The sequence below is a fragment of the Astatotilapia calliptera genome, chromosome 12 (assembly GCF_964374335.1).
Source record: "Astatotilapia calliptera chromosome 12, fAstCal68.1, whole genome shotgun sequence".
Lineage (NCBI taxonomy): Eukaryota > Metazoa > Chordata > Actinopteri > Cichliformes > Cichlidae > Astatotilapia > Astatotilapia calliptera.
Window position 1 is genome coordinate 31847465 of NC_137433.1, and position 18859 is coordinate 31866323.

The 18859-nt window shown below is 38.9% G+C and overlaps 1 protein-coding gene across 1 annotated transcript; it reads left to right on the top strand.

Moving 5' to 3' along the window:
* The first annotated feature begins 5804 nt into the window (after positions 1 to 5804).
* On the top strand, positions 5805 to 17849 carry LOC145432104 (uncharacterized). Its single transcript, XM_080308662.1, has 11 exons — positions 5805 to 5897; positions 5981 to 6091; positions 8506 to 8700; positions 8794 to 8971; positions 11284 to 11467; positions 11686 to 11783; positions 11950 to 12336; positions 12527 to 12703; positions 13072 to 13259; positions 14502 to 14725; positions 16203 to 17849. Exons 1-11 carry the CDS (start codon positions 5805 to 5807, stop codon positions 16804 to 16806), a joined length of 2439 nt encoding a protein of 812 aa, XP_080164788.1. The 3' UTR covers positions 16807 to 17849.
* Positions 17850 to 18859: the final 1010 nt, after the last annotated feature.

Sequence of the window (18859 nt, forward strand, 5' to 3'; positions counted from 1 at the left end):
ACAAATTGCACAACTAACACATATGTCAAAGGAAGACGCTCTGAGAGCCACGACTGCAAATTTGAAACATTAAGATGAACGAACCAACGTTTCTTCATAAACAATTATTGAGAATTGTGTAAATTATGATTAATAACAAAGATTGTTGGAAGTCTCCTGTCGCAATGTGTCCTTCATTAAAAAAACAAAAGAATGTGTATCAAGAGAAAATTAAGACAAATGAACAAAGGAAGCTTTGTTATTTTTTCATGCATAACGTTTGACCCATTCAGCACTGAGTTACAAGACACCACAGCCTTATATAAGTCTGATTTAAAGAGCTGTGCAAGCATTTTAAAGAGTATCACAAGATAAATGAGTAAATCACAAAATAAACTCTGCGCATAAACACTACATGCCCCAGGCTTTTGAGATTAAACTGTCAAACTTAAACATTTCCAAATTAACTAGCCTGCAGCTACACACCAGAATATTTCAGGTTTTGTTGATCGAATTAATTAAAAATGATTTATGTTCAATAAAAAAAAAGAAAATATAGCTAACTTCTGAATTTCAAAACTCATTAAAACAAAAAACAAATACTAGGCCTTGACTTCCCAACCTAGCTCAATTTCTCTCCAGACCAACTTTCCATCTGGAAACTTCAATGACCGAGATGTTTGATGGCTAGATGAAGTTTATCATTAGATTTTGTTAGATATCGTTCCTTAGATATATCTTTGTTTTATGTTTATGCTTTTATTCAATTCAATTGAAAGTAATTTGGCAGTTTATTTATGGAAATAAACCGGGGACAATGCACTTTCTGTCTGTAAAAACACTCAGAAAGTGCAGAAATGCTTAATGCAGCATTTCTTGATTTACCTTACCTTTTTTTGGTAATACACACAGCCACACTAGTCAATTTATTCAAGATAAGGCTTTTGCAACTCTCTAACCCATATTTGCCAAATTCACATGATACAAACACCCTGTTGTTTTGAAAGGGGGGCACTGGGTTAGTTTGACTTCTGGAACCAAATGAAGATACCTACTTTAAACAAAAATCTTTTACAGTATTACTGAGTGCCGTTCTTTCCATTTTGGGGAAAGATCAGTTCATGCACAGATACACACCATTGCGACTTGGAATCTGTCCAGTGAAACTATTGGCCACTGAGCAGACCCAGTAACTCCGCTGGGACCTAAAGCTGAAAGGCACCTCAGTGGTGGTAATGAGGCAGGGAAACACTGGTCCTTCACTTACCAACCCAATATGTCCTGCTGTTCTAGAGAATGAACCACAACTTTCTGGTCATAGTCTTTCCTTCTTAATCTGTAGAACAGTCATTTCCCAACAGGGGTACTTCTATAACTTCCACATGTACCTGGAAATATTGTGTGAAAGGCCAACGAACTACAAAAAGTAACAATTATTGTTTGATAAAGAATATTCGTCAGGAATTATAAGCAAAATGCTTGCTTTGAAACTGATTTCTTTAAAATACTGACTGTCAAAATCACTAATCTGCAAATGAGAAATGAGGGGAATCATCAGTGGAGCTCTAAACTCTAAATTCAGAAAAAGTGCAAAAAGACAGTGCATTATATGCTTGTTTGTTTTTTTGTTGATACTTATGGAGGTCATTACATGCATGCAAAGTGCAAAACGTAGGGGCACTTAGGTCAACAACATCCTCTGTTTTATGCCTCTGCATCTTTATATAGTCACAAAATATACAAGAGGAAGTATACAAGAGGGAAATTAAATATATTCTAGCTCTTTGGTTCTCACGAAGAGAAGCAGAATAAATATTGAGTAATGCAACCTGTCCCCTGACAGCAGGATATTACATAAGCTGTATATAAAATGCAGTGATGTATGGCTCTAACACAGCTTATGAACGCCAACATCAGCAATCAATTTGGCCTCACTTCAACGTATTCACAGCGGCAACTTATATTTCCACACTGACCACTGATGACTTTTACAAATCTTGACTCTCAAAAGGTGCTGAGCAGAAAAAAAGTGACAAATTACTCCCTCTGCAGAGCACCACTCACATAATGCATCACATCGTGGATGCTGGAGGGCGGAGGTGTGCGGCGAACCCACAATAAACTGACACATTGCTTCAGTGAACATGGCAGGAAGCAAATGCTGGACTGCCAAGCCAAATACGGTCAGACCTCCTATCAGTTTATGAATGTAATGGATCCAGCAGGCAGACGGAGCCTGGTGGCCTCCGGGGGCCCTTTGAATGTGCCACGGCACATAAGAAACTGCGTGGAGCCAGTGTTCGCTTGGCAGATCAAGCTTTTTGAGAGAGCTGAGGCGTGCGCACAGTGCAACCATTCAGACATCTCACAGAGCAGAGATGACGAGAGAATGAGCAGGTCTTTATGGGCAAACATCAGGAAAATGACTGTTATATAACAATAACAGTGCATGATGGGAATGCCTACAGTCTCTGGTGAACTGATGAAAGGAGACATACATGTAGGTCTCTGACAAAACTTTTAAATTTCAGTTAATTTTTAATTGTGCTTTACATCTGGATAGATGATGTTCACATGTGTGACTGTCTCACACAACCCTTCATATTTCATTAGTATGTTTCTTAAGCCACTGCTAACATTTATAACTTAAATGGCACTAATAAACCAGAATGTGTTGATTTAAATAATAATTTTTCTTTTTTTTTCTTTTTTTAATGTGCTTTGAAACAACAACAAACATTGAAATATTATTTTTACTTGCTGAAATTATTCCTCTTGGCAACACCAGTGTCTTAAAGATCTGTTTCTAATGAGTCTGATGTGTCTTAACTGTAAGTGGATAAAGTCTGTAGCCTTTGATTCAGTGAAAAAATACACACAAAAAAGTTTATCTGAAGGTCATTTGAGGCTAATGCAGACTGAGTTTAAAAATTAAGTGAGCATCTTGCAAAGCTGGGTCTTTTATCACCATATTCCTTGTTGCTCCAAAAACCTTATCTATAGTACAAACGGGCAAAAAGGACTGATATCCTATTCCAGTGAAACGGTGGAAGTCTGAAAGATCACTTTCACTGATTATCAGACTGCCTCACAAAGCCTTATATAAGCTTAAAGTGAATTGTAATGAATACTTTGGGAATTAATGTGTAATAAAAAGTATGTAATGAACACTTCTACTGAAAAGACTTCATGGCAAGGATGACTATTCACTGCTCATTTGGGCACCTTCACAATCGTTTAAGACAGATTTAATAATAGGTGATGTGACATTTGAATAATCACAATTTCGTTCTGAAGCAATTTATTATTTTCTTTTGAAATTTTGTCCATTTTTGTTAAAATTGTTGCGAATGAGTGATGCTTACTGAGTTCACATTGCTCTTTATGACAGCTGGTGCCGCTGCTAATGAACCATGTAATTTGGTTACAAGCTCCAGAATAAGCTGATATGTGTGTTGGTTATGTTTTGAGCTCTATCATGTTTGCGGTTTATCATCACTTCCTTTTTCTTTGCTAACTGTTTTTTTAAGTACAAGTACAGAAAATTGTGGCATCAGTTTTTAAAAAAAAGTTGCCGAGAAGTTTGATTAAAATCCTTTTCCAGTAAAAGTTGCTGTAACAATCATTCTATCCCCTTCCACCCCGGAGGTCTCTGTGCAAGAACCAGACTGCATTTGCTAAAAAACACAAGTGCAGCCCTTTTTCAAAGAATGCCAAGTGCAGAACGTGTAATGAAGAGATCACCTAGTTTCACTAGTTGATGCAGGATGGAGCATTTGTGGTAACATACTTCATTTTTGTTTGCAGCAAATTTGTTAAAAATTGCTCATGACAAATTGTGGAAATGTTTTTTTGAAATCAGTGGCAGTGATTCACGGTTATGAATCTGTGTTCAGTCTCCTCAATTTACATTTTCTAATTGGTTGGTAAAAAAAGAAAAGAAAAGAAAAGAAAAGACTTAAACAATAGCACAGGCAGTCAATGCGAAAAGCAAAGGTCAGAGGCGATTAATGATATATGAGGTACCAATGTCAGGTGACGGGGACTATGTGCCAAAGGTGTCGGCTGCTCAGGTGTCACTGGCTTTGTGAAGAGAGCAGAGAACAGGAGATCAGCAGCTGTGGACATATCACATCACCAGGTGCAAACACATATTCAGCTTCATACGTGGACAAGACAACAGGTAAGATTCTCTATCCTCTCTGGGTTTATGAGAAAAATTGGTGAGTGAGGAAAGAAGAAAGATTTTAAACACATCATAATGTAATAATGTTTTGAGTACTTGCTGTGCTTCCTGTGATTTGTAGCTTTAAAACACAATAAGAAATAATGGAGAATAAGAAAGAATCCATTTTATTTTATTTTTATTTTGTATGGAGGGCATTTATTTATTTATTTAATTTGTACTAATGTAGTTAGGTTAATAATGACATTTAAAATAATTATTAAGAGGTAAACCTAAAAAAAAAAAAAGAATTAAAAATAAATGTAAATATAGTGTTAGGAATTAGCTATGAATACTTCTAAACTAATATATTTAGTAATGTATAATGAATTTATTATTACTACAATACAAGTAAAAATGCTAAACATGATTTAATATCTTGTTAGTACTGCATACATATAGTACTAGTAAAACCCTAAATAAAGATGTTTTATTTATAGTGGAGCATTTTTCAGTAAGATGTTGTTTCTTTCAGTTTTATATTTTTTTTAAATGGCCCTCAAAACTACAATATCTGATCAGATTAGACAGCACATAGGTTAAACATCTGCAGATGCTACATCACACTGTCATCTATCTATTTACATATGCAAACAAGAAGTAAACAAGCTTCTTGTTTGTATATGTATTTCTCAGTTCTAGCTAAATTAAAGGCTTAAAACAAAACATATGGGCCATTAAGAATAGCCATTTAGACAATAAACCAGACTGCCAAAAAGAAACACTTCTTTAGACCAATTTCTTTAGTCTTGGAGGCTGGGGCGCATTCATGCATACGCAGGCTACTAATCTCAGGGGGATGGCTGCGTGCCTGCTACCTCCTCTCCCAGAAGCACTCAGCACAGCAGATGACATGGCTGCGGATGACGCGATTAGATTACAGATACTGAAATTCATCGGTAGGCTGTAAAAGAAAAAAGAAAGCTTATTAGTGAATTAAGATGTGCCTTCTTAGTTTTAGATTTATCATATTTGTATTATTTTTTAAAACACATTAGGTGCTGAGATGGGGAATGGACTTCCAGCAAAGACTGCCTCGATTTATTCACTGAGCTGCAGGATCACAGTGACCTTACAACTTAAATGAAAAGAGAAGGTCCCCGTACAGTTGTTTCTGCAGACTCTCACCCGAGGACCTTATATAATCTTTTCCTGACTAAACTATAATATACATCCTACTCACTGTGAAAATTATAGAGCTTTTCTGTTGCTTCCACCCAGGTTTTCATTTAATTGTCTCACACAAAAAACTTTATAATACCACCTTTAGGGAGCCATAACAGTACAGCTCAGGAAGGTAATAATAGGAATACATTACCATGATCACAGACCTTTGAATCTCTACCCACATCTTTGATTTATACCCTGAAGGTAATATTGTAAAATTAGTGATTATAGAAATAAAAGCACCATTGTCAACAGCCTGGCTGAAGAATGATTAGCAGTACCTTTACCTCATTATTATTTTACCACAAAGTGTTTACAGTGTTCCAGGTGTCTACTTTAACTTGTGATAGTCACACTTTTTCCTCTTACGAACTATAAAAGGTGGAAGAAAACCTTTGACGGTATATATTCAAAAACACGTGTTGCTGGAAGAATGGAGTCGATGAGAAGAATCAGACGGAACAGCAAGACTCTTCTTCAGGATCTCTTTTACAGAGGAGTTCACGGAGGAGACAGAGACACTCCTGTGAGTCATTCTATGGGCATGTTTCTGATCCATGGCTGACATTGCATCTGAACGTTCTCCTTTTCTGAATATTTTTTAAACAGATCCCAGCTCAGCCTAGAGATGCTAAAATGATCCATTCCATTGCCAGTCTGATTAGAGCAAAAAGCAAGCTTCTCCTCCTTGAGAATCCAGACACTGTGGAGATCTACAAGGTCGGAAAAATCTTGAACAGCATGCTAATTTGATGAAATTAGTAACAAGTCCCTTTTTCCCAACACATGACGCATGCAAACTTCAGGAACCTAACATATAATTTTATTATTTTGCTTAAGAATTATGACCAGGTAAACTCTGAGATCTCTACTTGCAAAGTTTATTTACTGAGTGTGAATTTAAATGAGAATTTAAAAAATTACAAAACTCAAAAATAAGACAAAAAAAGAATATACTCACCAGCCTTTTTATTTATAGGTGGATCACTGTAGTATTAGGATGGACTCACTTTTGTCTTCAGAACTGCCTTAATTTTTGTCGGACTAAAATGGTGCTGGAAACTTTCCTCACAGCTTTTGGTCCGTGCTGACATGACACATCAAACAGTTGCTGCAGATTCATCAGACCAGGCAAAAGTTTTCCAATCTTCTATTGCTCAATTTGGGTCAACCTGTTCAAATTATAGCCTTAATCTCTGGTTCTTAGTTGACAGGTGTGTCACCCAGGGTGATTTTCTGCTGCTGCTTCAAGGTTTGACGTGTTGTACATTCAGAGATGCTCTTCTACAAACCATGATTTTAACAAGAGTTATTTGAGCTATTATTGGCTTCCTATCAGCTCAAAGCAGCCTGGTTATTCTGCTCTCACCTCTGTCAAGAAGGCACCTTTACCTAGCAAACTGCTGCTCCCTTCATATATTTACCTTAATAGGGCCATTCTCCAACAATCACACAATGTTTAAAGTCACTTAAATAACTTTTTTTCACTCATTTTGATGCTCAGTTTGAATTCCAGCAGGTCATCTTGACCTGCGGTCCGCAATCCCCGGGCCTCGGACCAGTACCGGTCCGTGAGTCGTTTGGTACCGGGCCGCGAGAATTGAGGCTCAGGTGTGAAATGTATGGTTTTCAGGGTTTTTATCGGTTTTCAGCGTTATTTTGTTATCGTTTTTATCGTTAACTCGGTTTTCCTGGCTCTTTTCACGTGTGTTATGAATAAATCTTCTTTTTTTCGGTACTGGTACTAGTTTTATTTTGTTGTATTTATCCGCGACACCTTAAAGGCCGGTCTGTGAAAATATTGTCGGGCATAAACCGGTCCGTGGCGCAAAAAAGGTTGGGAACCGCTGATCTTGACCATATCTATAAGCCAAAATGCAGTGAGCTGCTGTCATGTTGTTGCTATTAGATATTCACATTAACAAGCAACTGAAAAACTATACCCGATAAAGTGTCTGGTGAGTAAATATATACATGGATTGCATACGAAATCACACAAAAAATATATAAGAAGAGTGTTGGTATGATACCCATCATATAACAGACCTGCTTATTACAGTGGATGTAGCAGCATTTCAGTCTTGAGTTAATTCAAATTTTAAGATTTAAAGGTGAAAAATGATCAAAGAGGCAATCATCAGGACTGAAATTTTACCAAATAGGTCATTTCCTACACTATAACTACTAAATAGTTTGTTCCTTTTGTCTATTCAAAAGTCATTCAGAATTTAAAAAGAAAAAAAAAAGAATAAGTAAAGCATTACTTTGTTTGATCCCCGCAGTGAAATGTGTTCTCTGCCAAACTTAACTATCAGCTGCAGCAGCAGACAGCAGCCCTGGGCTCCCACGAAGCAACTCCAGCTGTTTAACAAGAACCATGATGCAGAAGAAGCACCTTAACATGTTTTTATGTTCCTTGACAGCAGCACTGACTACTATGCCTGTGTGCAATGCCTATTAACATGTCATTATTATTACATGAGTAAGTAATACTCATTGGTCAGGCAATACCTGTCGTCAAACTTATTTATTTATTTTTAACCTCAGTTAAAGTTTGATGTCTTATCAAACACAGTTGTGATGCAGTTGCATGGCAACGACAGGCAGACAGACATGTGAAAGTGTTCAAAACAGACCTTGAGGTAGTTCCAGTAGGTGTCTCCAGGACCATATTTTAACTGATACAGACACAGAGCCACAGAGTGAAAACAATGCCAGCTACACTATCATAGGTGGGAATGACAGTAATACAAACAGACTGGGAGAGGGAGACACAGAAAATTTACAACACCTTGTATTTTATTTATTTTTATTTATTTATTTTTTTGTTTATTTATGTTTTGCTGCCATAGATATCTGTGGCTACCAATATATGTAGAGAAGCAGAATGTAGTGTAACTGTAAATAATTTCTTTCGATAACATTGATGAGCTATGAAAAAATAAAGTATTCTTTTTAAACTGTTCTTTGAAATGTTGCATGTATCTTGTATTCTTATAATTTGTAACTTTGTAATATATTGCATTATTTAATTTAGTTCAGTCTGTTACTGTTCTTATTGTCTTGGAGCAACTGTAACCTAATCATTTCATTAGGGATTAATAAAGTATTCTGATTCTGATCGTCTCATGTAGCTGACTGAGCCTGGAGCCCATTCTAGCAGACCTGGAAAAGGTGATGTTTATCTCCCAGCCATCACAGCTAAGGCTTCAAGCCTGAACTCAATCAGAGGCAGTCTGAGTCAGTCGTGCCCTTACCTATATGACAAACGAAGAGGATCCTTCTCCTCAGTGGCTTCTCAGAAAACAGGAGGTCGCACAGCAAAACAGGTAGGCTGATATTTTGCTTGCAACAAAAACAAATTCAAACATGTTTTAAACCCTTCTTCTTACACTGTGCACGTTCTGCCCTCTTCTTATCAGAGCAGCCTTAAGGCACAAAAAGAGGCAAAGAAATCCAATGTCACTGTGACAATGACCTACCTTGGACAAAGACATCGGAATCTGGGGCTTGGGTCAACTCAGGATGAACTGAAAGTACTCCAGCAAGTCAATGGAGGAGAGAATATTTGTGTCTTCAAAGGCCTCGTAACTCCAGGCGGTAGGAACTGCTAAAGCTGAAACCGTATAGTTTGAATGGCCAACAATGATTCAGAAATTCGTTTTTTATATTTCTTTATATTTGACTCCCTTTTGCAGATTTTAAGGTGTTTTCTGCCATTAAGGGGGTCAAAGTAAGAGAAAGAAATCAGTGGCATTAAAGTGTCCACTGCCACAAGCTTAATTCCTCATCAAAGCAACATTTTAATGAGAATGATGAGAACACTGCCCTGAGGCAGAATTTCAGCCGAACACCAATAAAAAGCTGATGTGTGACCTGATGCACTGTCATCGCATAAAAAACGTCAATAGACAAGACAAGTTATTTCATCTTTGCAGTCGGTACATGTTGATATACACTGTACAAGCATCACTCCAGGGAAGGAATCTCAAAGTCAGGCAAGAAAGAGGTTATGGATTTCTGCTTCAGACTGCATGTGTGATGTGTTTACAAAATCCTTGGTAGGAATAAAACAAAGGAGCAGACAATACACAGAAGCACAATCCAAACAGTCGATCCCACAAAGTCAATGAGATATGTCGTGACTATTATTGCATTGGTTTTACACTTTATATACAGTGATATGTGATTTTGATGGCAAGAGTGCAGTGACATTACATACAGATTTAGTTATATCTAACATTTTGACATAATGTTTTGTTTCCAGTTAAGTTCATTTTAAATAGTGATTATGGCAACTTGTTCAAGGTTTACCCTGCCTCTCGCTCTATTGTTGGTGGGATAGACTCCACCTCCCACTGTCTTTGAATTGACTAAGCAGAATAAAATGAAATAGATAGTATAAAATGAAAAAATAGCCTTTTTTGTACTGTCGGACATATCTGTTTTTTTAAAAGATATTTTGAGACACCAATCAATGGCTGGAACTGCAACATAAATTGCACTTGGATCTGCGTCCTGTTTTGAGTATTGCATCTCTTGATTGCACCTAAAAAGGGTCTCTTTCTAAGTTAATGTTACTATTCCCAAATGGGAGTTGCAAAAGCCAACCAGGATGTGGTATGTTTCCAGTGCTGTCAAAGTGGAGGTTCATTCTAAAATCAAATAAACATGTTGTCTTTCTGACCTTGGTTCCATTTATCCATCTAGATAGTTTCAGTGTGAGTCACTCAGTTTTGGAGATATAGCATGCAGAGAACTATTTTCCTTCCACTGAACTACACCTGCCAATCCCACTGAGCTGAGGGAAGCCTATGGTCTAGCCCCAACAAAAAGCTTGTGCACAACAAAGCAAACAACATTAACATTGATGGTGTCTTCTAAGAACTTCTGTTGACTCTGGTGTCTTCTTGTCTGCGTTGTAACATTAGCTAGCCACATTACTTCCTTTGGTTTGGTTAGAGGACATAGTTGAAAAAAAAGAGAAAAGAGTTCCTGAATGAAACTGCTCACACCAAAGTTAATGTTTTTTGTGTTTGTTTGTTTTTATTGAATCATAATTTCTGAAACAACACATTGCTGGTAAACATCTCAAATGTATTTTTTGGCACTTTGAGCACCACAAGGTGAGTTCTGTCTGGATCCAAGATTTTTAACAGAAGTCTGATACTGTATCTCTACAGCCAATGTCACCAAAAACTGGGCAACTCAATCCAAAGCAATTTAGATGAATAAATAACGCTACAGGCCAGAGGAAGAAGAATCTGCAGAGTGATTTTGAGGTAGACTAGCGCTGTAACTCTGTGCTTTTTAGGCCTACTTTTAAACTAAACCAGTTGAGGCAGCAAAAGATTGAACACAGTGTTTAACTAAAGATAGAAGCACTGCCAAACATCACCACATGATGACATTAAGCAAAGATAAAGTAAAATTTGATTAAAATCATAAAAGTGATTTCAATCTCCAAATGCAACCAGTGATGCTATCAATTATGACTAGTGTTTTGGCCCCAAGTCTTTTTGTGGGTTTTGCTCCGTGTGTGTGTGTGTGTGTGTGTGTGTGTGTGTGTGTGTGTGTGTGTGTGTGTGTGTGTGTGTGTGTGTGTGTGTGCAAGAGAGAGAGAAGAGAGAGAGAGAGAGAGAGAGAGAGAGAGAGAGAGAGAGAGAGAAAGAGAGAGAATATGTGAGCTGTGTGTTGCAGGAGGGTTTTGTGTGACACATGAGACTGCAGGAAGTGCAGAACACCTGGCCACTGTTTTTGTGGACCACAAGCCGTTTGTAACACAAGACAAATGCATAAGAAACCATTACCAAATGTGATGACCTGCAGCAAGAAAAGCCAAACAAGACTACCTTCTAAAAAGATCAAACAATATCTACAATCTTAATATTTGTGCTGCTTGTATCTTTCAGAGCAGTTCCAGTTTTTGTCTCAGAGACATAGAGGTTACCCATTCAGTGCTTCCTTTTATGTCAATGGCATCATGGTGACCAGGATCAGTTCCTGCTGTGAGTACCGCTACACTCCTGGCTTCCAGCAGGGCAGGAAGAGCTGCTTCAGATTGACTTGGCTGGCTGGTGGGATACCCTGCTACAGGTAAGATTACATCCTCTGAGAGACAGACAGCATGGCACTGGCAGAAAAATGAGAATTTAATACCAAATGTCAAAACATGTTGGGTAAATCCATTGTTTTGCAGATATAATGTGTTGTGGGTGGACACTGAGGAAAAAGGAAGCATATTTTACAAGATCAGGGGGTGATGTTGGTACAGTAGGTAGAATATAATGAAAGCACATTTCCATCCCTTTCAGATGCACAAGTCTCCGAACCAAATACAGCTCTAGCCAGCAGCTGAACAACGGCGCAAAGGAGAACTTAAATCTTTCTCTCGAGCAGAGCACTGGCAATGGTACTAAGCCTGGAAATGAGGGTCTCAATTTTCCATTACTTCCTAAAGCTTTTCATCAACATTTTTTGATATCAGGCCCAGTCCTTGCTTTTGATCAACTACTTTAAAGACAAGATGTCTCACAAAGCATTTTTTCCTTCTCATTTTGTCTCTAATGTTTCCAAAGCAGGCGTCATCGAGTCATGTCCATCATCCCCTCTATTTATCCCAGCCAAACCTGTGAAGAAATCAGTGAGGAGGACAAGAAAACACACCAAGGAGGGCAGCAGAGGATCAACAGACAGCGAAGACCTTCCTGTAGCTGGAATTAAAGAGACCTCCAAAAAGAAACGACGCAAGGGTCAAACTAATCAGAAGGAGAGCAAAGGCAAGACAGCTGGAAATGACAGAGGAGAAGAGAGACAAGACGGCAAGAGCTCAACGAGGTCAACAGTGATGGAAAAATTTGAAGACAAGGCATTGTCTGCCAGACAAGAGCAGGACAGAACAACCAGCCCTGTCACAATCCTGCATACGGGGCAGCCGCCATCGAACGTGATAAGCAAATTTCCCGGTATGCAAATTTTAATTTTTATCTGGTTTGATTCCTGTAAGACAAGATGGAAAAATAGTGGAAAATAGAATCTTCTGGCCTTTCAAGGGGAGATACAGATGACCTTCAAGCCTTCTGCCTGTGGTATCTCCATTTAATATTCTTTGCAGAGAAAGAAAACAGAAAAGAAAAAGAGTGTTTCTTTTTAAAGATTCATTGCAGGATGAGGAAGCACTGACGAAGCAGAACAGAGAGAAACAGAAGGGCCTTGGATCAAATGGGAAAAACAGAGATGGGGAAAAGCTGAAGGACTTCTATGAAGAATGTGTGGAAATGAGTGCTGCGTTGAAGCAAGGCCCAAGCAAACATCACTGGTTCAAGGCAAACAGTGAGTAAAGAAACCGCAGCACAGTAGGACCAAAGTGGAATCCCCCTGGAGAGCTGTAGCTGATTTACATAATACACTTAAGCAGAAAAAGGTTGAATTTGCAAGAAAGTGATGCATTGAGAAATGTCTGCTTAAAGGAAGACGGATGACGTGTGGGAGAGGTTATGCAGATACACACATGCCTGTGTGCATAAATTTTAGCTGATCTGCTTTCTCTATTGCTCAAACAGAGGCACAAACTGAATTTTAGATTTTATTATTTACATTTTCAAATTAACCGCAGATATCAATATCACTGCATGCACTTGGCTTCAGGACAGTTGGTTTTATTGCACCTGAGTTGTTTAATTTTCTTTCTGTATGCCAAGTCCTGGAGAGGTGCCGGCTCCAGAAGAGGCTGTCATCGGGCCCCAAAGCTCAACGCTCAGATGTGGAGCTCAGTGCAGAAAGTGACACCATTCTGCAGCATGATGGAAAGCCAGAGGAAGAAGAGCACATGGTTAATCAGAGCGCTGGCACGGAAGAGTCCGTTAGAGAGCAAGACCTGCAGGCACAGGTGTGTGTATAACACAAATTACTGTGGTGAAACTGTGTTTTTTGCCAGAAGCTTTCCTGGCATTAAATCACTGCCAAAAGCCTCGATTCAAGCAGATTCTTCCATTCTGTGTTTTTGTCAGAGCAGGAATTGTATCTGCCAAATAATATAATGAAATGTCAACATTAAAAAACAATTTGCCCATTAAAGTAATGCACGTTCCATTGTCCCACTTCTCAACTAGCTTTAAGGTTGTTCATGTTTTTCCACACTCTGACTATATTACCATGTTCCAGCTATTCACTAAATAATGTAGTGTTTACACAGAGAGAAACACAGGCTTTTATTGAGTGCCACCATTTTCTCTTTTAATTACTGCTTCATATTTTTAGCTTTTAAGCACAAACGTCCCCCCTGAGGAACTTGTCCAACATGTAAAATCTACCCTGATAACAGAAAGGTGGCAATATGTCTTAGGCATGTAACACTGATTTGGCAGATAAAATGTTGATTTTATTTCATTTGGATGAATTCAGAGGATTTATTCTATTATTTGGGCTTTGAATACAAAGACGAGTTGTTCAAATGGTCACTGAGTTTTATCTGGGGCAGGCAGGCATTTCACTCGGTCATACCGATCATGATGAAAAAGCTTCCAACAGTTCCTGAAAAATTCCTCAAGGTCTAGCAAAATGGCAAAGTAGAGGTGGCCGGACAGCCAGACCATATGTCTCCGGACTCTCATCTTGTCTGTGTTTAGAAAACCTCCAGCACCTGTCTCCCCCACATCTCTTTCCCACCCGACAACACATCTCACATTGTGTGCTGTTGCGCACATTTACAAACAGTAAATGCTTAATGTTAATATTCCTCTCAGGGCTCAGATGCAAAATGCATTTCTGTATGAAGGACAAAATAATAATCTGCACTTGTGCAAATGTGATTTCTGTATTTTTATAACAGCTGCTTCTCTTGTAATTGAGGTAACTTAGAAGTTAAATGTAATATGTTTTTGTCTGTATCATATCTTTGCAATTCTGTGCTCGCGCATTCTGCACCACTCTACAACAAGATTACAGAAAAGAAGAATTCACAGATATAAAATATATATTCCACACAGCACAGTGCTCTAGTTTCACAGTAAGAAACTGTTCTTATGGATAACAGTATAGCGACACTGCATTATAACAGTTTCATTTCCCGCACTGTCGTTTTAGAGGGACTTACAGTTTTCTGTGACTTTCTCCTGGTTTGTAAATGTAGCTTCATGCCATGATGACAGTGCTGAGCATGTCTGATGAGGTGGAGCAGCTGGTTCTGAGGAACACGGACCTCACAGATGACCTTCTGCTGAGCCTGGCGGGGTCACTAAAAAGCAGTCTGTCTGAAGTCACACTACTCAATCTCAACCTCAACCTCATTGGCCCCTACGGTGCTCACATTCTGCTGGATGTTCTGAGAGTGAAGCCCCAGGTCAAAGGCCTGCAGTAAGTCCTACGCTCCACTGAGTTGTGTCTTATCAAAATCTGACAAAGAATAACATTAGAATTCAGAAAACATGCCCCCATCTAAAAGCATTTGAATATCACTTTTTTAAAAAAGAGAGAGACAGGAATATGAACGGAACTGAAGAGATAGTATAAAAATGCAGCAAATCCAAGAAATACAGCAACCAAAGTAATGGATATATAAGTATCACATTAACTGTGTGGGAATTTCAGCCATTTTTATACACAGTCCCCCATTTTCAGCAGCTTATATTGAATTGGTTTCCTTATTATTATTGTGATGCATTAGGCAGATAAAAGTCTGGAGATGATGAAGTTGTATTTGGTACTTTCCAGTGGAATTCTCCACACGAGGTCTAAAGAGATGTCCTTGCAAGTGAGAGAGCCCATCTTTAGGCTATGATAGCAAAAACAATTTAGAAATCTCGCCCATTCTTACAGGAAAACACTGTCGATAACAGCAAGACCAAAATATGTTTTAAACCACAGAAGACAACCAAAGGGAATGATGGAAGCATTCTTCCCTTGGTTAGAAAAACAACTTCACTGCTTAAAACCAAGTAAAGAACACAGTTGCTGCACAGCTGAAGGACTGATGCTTCACAGTGCAAACAATAAAACAAACAGCAAAGGTGACCCAAGAGTTTTTAAAGGCAAAGAAATATTGGATATTTTTTAATCATCAAGTCAGTCAACTGATTTTTGATTGTTTTTATTTACTGAAGCCAAAACTTAAAGCATAGAGACCCACAAACAAGCGGTAAGTGAAGGCAAATTATCGAGACAGCGGCAGAGTGGTGAGAAAGACCGGCCCCTCTATTTCTAGAAGGCCTTTGTTGGCGACAGTCAAGCTTGTGACTCTGCGTAATTATTCTGAGACTTCACTTTTTACAGATTAAACAAATGAGATGAGATTTTCAGCTGGCAGACTATTTCTAATACAGCCAATGAAAAGTGTATCTTCATCTCTTAAAGGGGAATAGAGGCAAAGATATTCCTGTAAGGGCTTAAAAATAATTTACCTGTGAAAACACATGAATATATTTCAGCATTATTCCCAAATGCACCAGTTCAGTTCTTCAGTTATTCAAAAGCCTTAAATCTGCATTTAACATACCAAATACATCAACCCCTCAACAGGAAAAGATGTAACAAATTAGTTTTCTGCAGATTCCATTTTACTGCAAAACAAAAATACACACACACACACACACACACACACACACACACACACACACACACACACACACACACACACACAAAATCCACCATTTGTGTCATCCAGTGTCATCCGGTGTAAAAAAAAAAAAAAAAAAAAAAGGCTTTCTGCCTGAACTTAGATGTCACATGAGAGAAAACTTAATATCAGGGTGCACACAGCTACATTTTCAAGTGAGTGGTTCATGGAGGCTCAAAAATAAATCTCCACAGTAACCTCTATTTTCTCTCTCTACAGCTTGTTTGGGAACAAACTGCGTGACCATGGAGTGCTGACCCTGTTGAACGGAATAGCTGAGCTGCAGGAACAAACAGCAAGAGCAGCTGCTGCTATCCAACAGGCTATGCTTTTCCCATCAGAACACAATATGCTACCTCAGCTGCCCTCTGGATGGAGCTCTTTCAGGCTTTTTACACTTTTAGAGCTGGATATTGGAGGAAATGGTTTGAGCAGTGATGGGGTGAAAGTGTTAGCATCATATATGAGATCCCATTCCTATCTTCAGTATTTAGGGCTAGCACAGACCAGCGGTGCCGATCTGGCAGCTTGGAAGGAACTTTTTGACAGCTTAAAAGGAAACAGCTCACTGACTCAGATCATCCTAGACGAAAATAACTTGGGTGACCCCGGGGTCAGGCTGCTGGCTGACATGCTGAAAGAGAACATGAGTTTGCAGCAGGTGGATTTAGACAAGAACTGCATCAGCGATGTGGGAGGAAATGACATCATGGGGGCTTTGCTTTGCAGGACACAGTTTCCACTGAGGCATCTGAGCCTCCAGGAGAACAACATCAGTGCAGGACTAATGAGCAGGATACAGGAGGAGGTAAAATATAAATGAGTCCTGCAGGGGTGGAAGAATACATTCGCAAACCCTGAAAAACTATGTAACATAAACAAAACACTGACTTGAAAACTCATAAGGTTTGTTGTTTACATTCCGGAGGTCAGAGAGGCAAAACCTGACTCATTTGACTTGTTTGACCATCAAACACACACAAACAAAAAGAGCTCTTCCTTCCTATACCTGGGTGGCCCTGCTAAGAAACACTGCATCTCAGTTTAGTTCTGGCAGGTAGTGTGGGAGGCATGTTTACTTTGGTCTGGATGCATTTTCAAAGAGATATCAATGAACTGAACCTTATTTCTGTATGCCAAGGTTACATCTTCATCTTGATTTTTTTTCCCTACTTCCCACCAGTGTTACCCCTCGTGACTCCACACCTACTTCGCTAAAATCGACTCCAGCAAGACTCCAGGCTCGTTGATCCATCTGTCATTCTATTGAATAATTTGCTGCCTTCGGACAAAAAAGAAACCACAGTGATTCATTCCACCCACAGTATTTACAAGTGGATGACTTACCCACAACATTTTCCCCCAGAGCATTGCAGTAGCTCTTCTCCACTTCTACAAATCAAAAGAGTTATGGACAGTCAACTATGCCACATCAACTACCCCTATTTTGTTAGTTCTTGCATCTTCATGCGCTAGACAGTACTTCTATTCATAATCTAAGAAGCAAAACTAGGCCACACTCATCTGGATTTCAGGGCCGTCATCTCATTGTTCTATCCACATAGACATTCTGAGCATAACTGTACCTGTGATCAAAGCTTGTCAAAGTGGTAATTATCTCCTCCTCTCAAGGCTGCCAGTAGTGATTCTGTTGAAAATAACCCGTCCATATTTCATCTGCAGTCTCTGCGAATTCCTTTCTGCGGAACCCCGATAAAGGCGCTCCTCGAATCCCCAAGCGGATGACAGATAAATGAGACTGGTGTTCCTGAAGATTACATCTGCAGACGTTATCCGGCGTTGCCGTACCACACTGAATAAGCTTCTGTTTGTGGTGTTTGTACATTTAGAATAAAGATGTCTAAATTGGGGTGTCATGATTTGTCAGGTCAATTCTTAGTCCTGCAGAGGGATGTTATCACAGCTAAAATAAGCCCGTGTTTCTTTTTAGTTTTGACTGCTGATATTCTAAGATATTAACAGCCACGTTTGCAGTAGATTCAATACAGAACAAAGTGGTACACCATAACGCTTGGCTAAGCATAAGCTGGCAAACACGAGTCACACTGTAATTCACAGACTCCTTCGATAAGGACTTTGTGCTTCTCTGTTACAAGTAAACCTCGGATCACTGACCCCATTGTCCATCTGCTAATGTATTTAGCCTGAAAGAAATCCTGCAGTGTTACAAGCTTCTTTCAGCTGCTTTTCCAAAAACAAGGCCTTCAACCAGAAGCTCAATCTGTTAGGAATTTACAGGTTGGCTAAAGAAACAGTTCCCCCTTTCAGGCCTTTGTAGATTACTGAGCAGTATCACTTGCTGCTGTACAGTCACATAAGGTCTTGGAAGTGCTGTGATGTCCACTGTTATTTTAAAGTCAAGGTATAATCAAATCAAACACATCATTCGTCACATTTGCAGATACTGCTAATGGATGAACTACCTAAATCCTTGAAAAACAAAGAATCGCTCTTACACAGCTGAAAGTAGCATACGTAGGTGCTGCTGATACACTGTTACACAGGAGTAAGGTTTCAAATAAGCGAGACTGTGCTGTGGGGAATTGGATAATGGAAAGTCTTCAGAATCGAGTTTCTTGTCTCTGACTTAGGGCAAAAACAAAACAAATGAAGTGAACAATAGTTACCTATCCTCATGGGAAGTTCAGTGATTCAGACATTCTTTAGGGCAGGGTGATGCAATTTATTTCCACTTACAGTGTATAAATGGTCAGTGTCTGTTTCCAGAGCCATTAACTTTTGATGTCTTTGTAATTTTGCCCCACGGATACGCACAGGTGGATTCAAACTTCAAGTTAATTCTTGCACTGGTCACAGAAAAGTGTTAAGATTTGAATGAATGAAAATCCAGGATA